This window comes from Camelus dromedarius, chromosome 5 (assembly GCF_036321535.1).
Source record: "Camelus dromedarius isolate mCamDro1 chromosome 5, mCamDro1.pat, whole genome shotgun sequence".
NCBI classification, from domain to species: Eukaryota; Metazoa; Chordata; class Mammalia; order Artiodactyla; family Camelidae; genus Camelus; species Camelus dromedarius.
In genome coordinates, this window is record NC_087440.1 from 91,279,143 (window position 1) to 91,286,946 (window position 7,804).

Genomic DNA, 7,804 nt, shown 5'->3' on the forward strand with positions numbered 1-7,804 from the left:
CAGAGACAGGTGGATGCAAACACTAAAAATGCAGTGGGAAAACATCAGTGTCTCGCTTCTTACTTAATCCAGTTGATTCCGTAATGTCCTCACAACTAATAGTCTTAGCAATGAACTGATTGGATCAAAAACATGACAATCTTTGTTTTTCATTCTTCTGCTTATAGGGGTGTTACTGTTCCCACTTCTTGATTTTTATTTAACTTGGGAAAGAATTTGAGGTCACCTCTTTGATTAACATTTTGATTTTATGGCTTCAAATGTGCTGGACATGAACGCCAGCCTCATTACTGCAGACAGAGGAGCTCAAAACCAGTGTCCCTCCTCCCAGCAGGTCTGCCTGTGAGCTTGTAACCACACGTCAGTCTTTAAGTCGCTCAGGCCATACGGAGAAGAAAAGGAAATCGGTGGTTTTCAAGCCAGTCCTTACACAGTAAATAATTCAGTGCTGAAGGATTTTCTTTTTGGTACAGACTTTGACTTGATCATTAAAGACAGGAAAAGAATAAACTATGCCCAAAAGGGCAATGAAAATATTACACAATTACGTGGTCTGTGGACGTGTCAGTGATTCAGGACCTGCTCTGGGGCACCGAGAGCACAAGTCCAAACAGTGTTCTCGTCTTAAGTAGAACTGCCTTTGAAAGTCGGCTCTAGTGTGCACGTGGTGGCCACTGCCGGGGAGCCTCCAGCAGCCCGTGGAGGAGGGGGGGAACGTGTGACGAAGGAAGCAGTCTCTGTGGTCACCTCCTCGCTGGTTCTGAGCCACGACATGCAGACAGGATGTTTCTGGAGAACTCTTACAGCTTGCTGGTTTGTTCTCATGACTTTTTTTTAACAGCTTTATTGTGGTATGGTTTCTGCACAGTAAACTACGCATGTGTCAAATGTGCGATTGGATGAGTTGTGATAGATGTACACACCTATGAAACCACCTCCACAGTGTTTCCATGACCCTTGAAATTAGATCCTCTAACTGAGTTTTCTGTGTCCCTGACATTCTCACAACAGTTGTTCCCCCAGACTTACCTTTGGATTTCTGCGGCCGACGTTTCTGGGTCGGAAGACCACCACACTGTTAAGATACCACTTCTCCTCGAGATTAACTCAATCCAGTCAGAATCCCCAGCAGGCTTTTTCTTTTTTTAATAAGTTAGCTGATCCTAAAACTCACATGGAAATGCAGAGGACCTAGAATAGCCGAAACAACTGAGAGAAAATAAAGTCAGGAGGCCAAGAGCCCCAAATATCCACCCCTCTAGACGAAGATATTTATAGCACAGTCTCTGAGGTACAATATTTGATATGACAGACTCTTCTTAACTTGAAGACATTTGGAGTCATTCCCTGAAACTCTCAAAAACACTGTTAAAGCAAAAAGAAGGTACTGAGATGCAGGGAAAATTTATGTGCATCATATGGAGACCAAATTGACATAAGTTATAGCTAAAAAGTGGGCTTTTCAGCTTTTATATTTAGTAATGTGAACATTTTCGATGCCCCTTTATTTTCAACTAATTTTATTTTTCAGAAATAATTCCACATTTCTTTGAAATGGTTCAAACATTGGCTCAGGACACATGTGAGGTAAATGACAGTCTTACAGGAGAAGCTGGCAGAGGAGACCCTAATTCTGGTAGAATGTCAGTGGTAGGAATTTTGTGGAAGAAACTCAACTATGTATTTACCTGTCAGAACCATAATTTGGGTTTCTTTTGAGAACCATGTAACCTTACGTAGACCCTCCAAAAAAAAACTGTAGTGCATTTCATGTGAATGACATTTAAATCAGAGACACTGGAAGTGTTTGCATTCCTCATTTTTAACAGTCGTTCGGGGGAAACACCATCAGCCACGCAGATGAGGAAGGGGGAAGTGAAGGTATTCCTCACTCAATACGCAGGCATGTATTTAGGCTTTTATGTTTTGGGAAAGAGCTGACGGTGTTATGTACATGAAGCATTCTCCCTTTTTTCCCCTGTCACTCCAGCCTGTGGTGGTGAAGACAAAGACATCTGGCCCCTCAAGAGATGTTCATGAGTTCTGTCCTGAATTAAGCAGTGAAAGCGTGCGGTCTTACACACGCCCCAGCCCTGGTGGCGGTTTCCCGCTTGCCATGTGGATTCAGCCGTTGGGAGCTGCCACCGCGCTGCAGGCGGAGGCCGAGGCGCCCCTGCTCGCATCCCCGCCCAGACGTCTGGGGCATCGTTTCCGTCTGTCTTGTGTGCCCCACCGTCTACTGCTTGTCTGCCCGCACGGCCCTCCGCCAAGAGTCACTCACTCGGGGTGCCCCCTCACACCCGTCTCTCTCTCTCCTGCCTCCTGTTTTCCTGATCTCTCTTGTGGTCTGTGAAATTGCTCTCTGCTTTGCACACCGCTTTGAAACGGCTACACAGATGCTCAGGCGGGTTCATCACATTCTGCCCTTCGGAAGCTTCCGGGGTCACGTCTGCTTTCTCAATCTGTGTCTGTTGGTTCCAGCTCCTAGGTTGCTGCTTTTGCCTTTTTCTATCAGAATGTCTCTCTTTGGAGCACCTGTTGTGGCAGTGCTGAAATGCCTCGGGCACATGAAAGCCTTGGGTTTTTTTCTGCTTTGCTTTGCTTGTTCTAAAGCTCAGAATGGGGCAGACGTAAAACTCAGGGCAGATTTTCCCTCTGAGTTTCTCGTGGCTCGGAGATGAGAGGGCTCTTGCAGGGACTGTGACCCTGACAGCCTGCCCCTCAGGGTCGTCCTCCGCAGTCTCCCGTCGGGGCGGTTGTCCTGAAGCCATGTTATGCTGGTTCCCAGGGGGGAAAAATCAGAGAATTCCTGCCTTTACCAGGAGTGACCGTTAATGTTCAAGTAACATTTCTGGTAATAATCCTCAAATGATGACACCCAAAATTCTTTCCAAACCTTGACATTGTTGCGGTTTTCTTAGATAAATCTGCAAAGGACCCTGAGAAATATTAACTCTGCGGAAGTGTGGGCTTTGTTGCGTAGGGCTTCTGCAGGTCCTTGGACTTTTCATTAAAGCAAAGAGAGGTGCGCTGTGCACATCACACCGAGGACGTCGGACGCGCGGGGCAGTCGGTGGGGACGTGTTCTTATTGCCGAGCAATTGACTTAGTGCGAGTTCTTTCCAGTAGACGTTGGAGGACCACCAGGGAAGCCTTCCTCTCTTTGAACGTTGTCTCTCTTCTGCTGGAGACACCAAGCAGAAAGGAGGACGTGGTCTGGTTGCAGGTCCTCACGACCTGGCATCTTCTGGTCGCACGCTGTGTGTTGGTGGCTCAGAGGGCCTGTTGTTTTGTTTCAGGGATACTGGTGTTAATGTGGTGGTCCTACTTCAAAACTGAGCAGCTTGTTTCACAGTTATTCATGGAAATGGGCACTTCCGGGGTATAAATGCCCCTTATCAGGCCCCTCCTTTCTTTGCAGACACAGTTCACTAAATCTTCATACAACAGGGGATTCATTTAATTTTTTTTAAGTAAAACCAAAATGTCCAAACTTTAAGAAGAAAATGGGCTTGAGAGGGGAGTCTTTTATTTCTTACCCTTAATATTAGGAAATTTTATGTAAATAATCAAATATAGTTTTTCTGAGTTCCAGAGGGTTTATTTTCCTGCACGACCCATTTAATACTTTTCATTTTTAGTATCTTTTTTCAAATTTGATAGAAGTTTTAGGACTGTTATTGGCTTTGAACGCAGTTTAAATATGTTTGTCATTTATTCTTTTTTATTTACCTCCAAGGAAAATTTCAACTTCCTGAAATGCCTCCCTAATGGACATAGCCATACAGTGGCTTCGGTAACATTTTATGAAATAGGAAGGTTTTACTGTTTATGGGATTTATCAGAACTGGTGAATGTGCCAAGTAGAGGCAGCCAGTGCCCTGTACAAAGCTACACACTTTAGGAGAGCAAAATGCCAGTATTGTGCACACCACCCTTCCCACGAGTCAGCAGGTGGCTTCTCACGGACAAGACAAACTTGCCTGCTTGACGGGATGGTAAGAGGTACCGGGGCCGTGTGCACCGCGGGGCTCAGGCAGAGCGAGTGCGTGTCCCGAGGTCAGTAGCCAACACCGCTGCGTTTTCATTCCAGGCACACAAGGACCTGAAGAAGGACCGGCCCCTGGTGCGCCGCAAGTCCGAGCTGCCCGAGGACCTACACACCAAGAGCGCCCTGGAGGCCCACAGCCGAGCCGAGGACCTGGTGCCCCAGGACGGGCGCTAGCCCCCGCCGCGGCTCCGGTTCCGTAGAACCCCAGGCTCTTCGTGCCATACCGATCAGTCACACTCAAAGTCCAGGCTTTCCCCGACCCTGTTCTGTGCGCAATAACGTCCCTCCGCCTCAGCTCGAGACTAGGAGTTCAAACAATGGTGACCTCCCGGGGCTGACCCAGGGCCCCGCGACCCTGCACGGCCCCAGATAAGATGTGTCCCCAAGGCAGAGCTAAGGAAAGTGCCCAGCTCAGCATCTTCCCAAACGGAATTGGTCATCATCCCAGACAGGCGGCCCTGTGCTGTAATACCCCTGTTCTTCGAATCAAAGGAACACTTTTAAAAAGTATTACGTGTTTTTAAAGACTTTACAGCCTTTGAGACTGCATCCCAGTGGTTGTCACGCCAGCCGTTTCTTTCTGGGTTTTGGGGGGGGGGGGAGTTTTGTTTGGGTTTGGGGCTTTTTTTGGTTTTTTTGGTTTTTTTCTTTTTTAATCTCATTGAAGTGGTTCTTTGCTGCCATGTTTCTGACACAGCTCACGGGGACGGTGGCGCGGCCACCTCCGCCGCTGCTCCCTGGCTCGGGTCGCTCTGCACCACGTCCTCCTCCTGGTAGAGCTAAAGCCATATCCCCACGTCTGGGGTCCCGCGCCCGGACCCCAGGAGCAAGCTCACAGGAGAAATCTGCTTTAAAAAGAGCTTTCTCTTGCCTGGAATTGGAGTCTTTCAGTGATGTTTTCCTGGTTTTGCTTGCAGAATTTTTTTTTCTCTCCGCTCACATGTCATTGCCCTTGAACCAGGCTCTTGGATTAGTAAAAATTATCTTCTCTGAGAATCCCACACTTTGTAAAAGTTAGGAGGAGATCATTTTGAGCGAGGCCATTCCTGGTCCCAGTGGGCGGAAAGACGGAGAGACGGCACTGCCCCGACCCCTCGCCGCAGCCGGGCTCCCCAAGCTCAGAGGCGGCAGCCGCGGGGGTGGCTTCAAACGAGTCTCTTTCTGTTGAAAAGAGCACACGTTACAGACACCTCAGACAGGAAACACAGTGTCTGAGTTCTCACCAGTTTTCAGATGCTGCTGTGTATTTCAGACTTCCCTACATGTATGGAGTTTTTCGTTTTTGACGGGACAGCACTAGGAGAAGAATCTCTAAACTCAGCGCTCGGTGTGTTCTGTATTTCTCTCAGGGTGGCCAATGTTTTGACTTCTTTCTCCTGCTTGGAAGCGAGCTGAGATGTGCACCACTCCTCTAACCATGTGGGTCTAGTTCCCTCTGTCTCCGGCATAAGATGCTATAACTTCACGTTAAATGTCTTGATGCATCAAAGATAAAACGTGGCTTCTTTTAGGATCTGTTTTTCAGTCGAGGTCTCGGGAAGCCACTGAAACGTTGTGAAAAGCAGACGTGGTTCCCGGCGCAGCCATGGTGCCTGCCGCCCGGTGGTTTCACTGAAATCCGCTGACAATGTTTATTTCTTTGTGTCTTGGAGGAAAACCATTTTGGGCGGGAGGGGGTGGATTTCTTGTGTTAAGAGCAAGCAGTTGACGAAAAGGCTGCCCCGGCAGAAAGCAGAGAAGCCCGCCAGGTGAGAAGCACTTCCTGAGAAACTTGACAAGCACCTGTCCACTTTACCATTATGAAATTTATCATTTAAAAGAAGTTTAGATGCCTTCTCCTTTTGAGGGAAAAAGGGTGCTTTTTATTGTATAAAGCAGTGTCTTACGTATTTTGATATACCATTGTTTGAACTTCCGTCTTTAGCTGATAGATTCTCAAAGATCCTTGACTTGGATGCTCAGCGTATTTGGGAGCGAGGTTTCTGGGAAGCCTCTCCTTTGGCCCCGGGGAAAAAGCAAATTGTCGCTCTTTGGGTGATGTGTAAAGCTCAACGTATAAGAACATCTTTTTGTCTAGGTCTTACTTATGCTCTTTGTTGAAGACAAACATTCACCAAAAAAGGAGGGGGAAAGTTTTGAGAGAAACTAATTTTCTTTGACAAGAGACACTGTTTACTATTTTGGCCTTTTACAGGCTCCCAGTCAGTACTCGGAGTCCCTGCGCTAACTGTCCAACTTGCGTATTATTATATAGATACACTGTTTATTCTGCACCAAACTGATTTCAGAAGTACTACATGGAAAATAAACTGGTGACTGTTTTTCTTCATAAAGTTCTGCATTTGGCATCTTCACTCTTTCCGAAATGTATCTGTACATCAGAAACGTCACTATTCCGAGTGTCTTTTTAGTGCGGCTTCAGTATGGTTTCCTTTTAATATTGTACATACATTGTATCTTTGTTTTATGGTAATGAATAATAAAAATGTAGACTTCATATTTTGTACAAAATGTCCTATGTACAGAATAAAAAAAAGTTCATAGAAACAGCAAAAATAGGTAAGTGGCATAATTATTTTTCTTTAGAAAATATCTGTAACCTGATGCTTTAGTGAAATGTTAAGTACCGACGTATTTTTTAACATTTTGTAATTCAGAACTTTTTGTTTTGACACATTGTTTATGAAGAGAAACTTCATACACTTGCCATTTAATATGCTCTTTTATCTAATTTAAAAAAAAATCTCTAAAGATGGTGTATTATACAGACTAAATAAAGAACCTGTGAATTTTATTGCGCATCATGACACTAAATGTAGCCATGATGTCGGGCAAGCTGGTCCTGACCGTTAGCAGGTGACAGTCAGGGGCAGGGCAGCCACGCCAGGGGCACTGGCCGGGGGCACGCGTCCCTTACTTGACCCAGGCCGGGCGCCCACTGGGCTGCCCACTCCGGCGAGGTCTCTCCGGAGCCTCCCACAAGCTCCCTGTCCACTCCTCTGATGGGGACAGGAGAGGTGACTTGTTATCGACCACCTCTCTTTTTTTATTTACTTTTTTTTGGAGGGGGAATTAGGTTTTTTTTGTTTGTTTGTTTGTTTGTTTATTTAATGGAGGTACTGGGGTGAACCCAGGACCCCGTGAATGCCAAGCACGCGCTCTACCGCTCCCCTCAGCCGCCTCTCGTTTTGCAAGTAGGCAAGTGTGAAGCAGAATACAGTACATAGAAGTGGAATTATTTGAGCCCTAACTGTGGTGCCTAAAATTGCTCTTGGAGAGACATTAAAGTCGTACGAACATGGGCTCTGAGAATAGGAGTTTGGAATCCTGGTTGATCCACCCCCTTACTGGGCAGCGTGCGATCCTCACCTACACTGTTAGCGCAGGGTCACTGAGAGCGGGCCCAGAATAAAGCCCCTCCGTCATCGCGAGGACACCCTCCCCACCCAGGTGCGTTTGGTTGGCTTTCCAGCAGGTGGGCTGTGATGGTGCCCCTCGCTTTCCTTGCTTGTCAGACGTCCCTGTGACTAGCCCCCCCCACCGTGGCAGAGGTGCAGAAGTTGTCCTTGGAGCTGGGGTGCAGTGGCGCGTGTCTGGTGACGGGGTTTGAGGAACCACACACACCCCATTCCCTGGGGGCATCAGGAGACACTTCAGCTCTGGTGCAGCCCAGAGTCTGCTGTGTCCTTAGCCGGGCCTCCCTTGTCTCCTGTCCTGAAACCGGGGAGAAGCTGCAGTGTCCAGCAACTTCTG

General features: G+C 47.2%; 1 protein-coding gene across 4 annotated transcripts in view; it reads left to right on the forward strand.

The window, feature by feature from the left end:
* The window catches only part of PPP2R5C (protein phosphatase 2 regulatory subunit B'gamma), a 120,863-nt gene extending 114,256 nt beyond the window's left edge, over positions 1-6,607 (forward strand). For all 4 annotated transcript variants that reach the window (XM_031454323.2, XM_031454325.2, XM_010999426.3 and 1 more), the window contains one exon: positions 4,094-6,607. In XM_031454323.2, coding sequence (XP_031310183.2) covers positions 4,094-4,225 — 132 coding nt within the window. In that variant the 3' untranslated portion in view covers positions 4,226-6,607. The remainder of the gene's footprint in view (positions 1-4,093) is intronic.
* Positions 6,608-7,804: the final 1,197 nt, after the last annotated feature.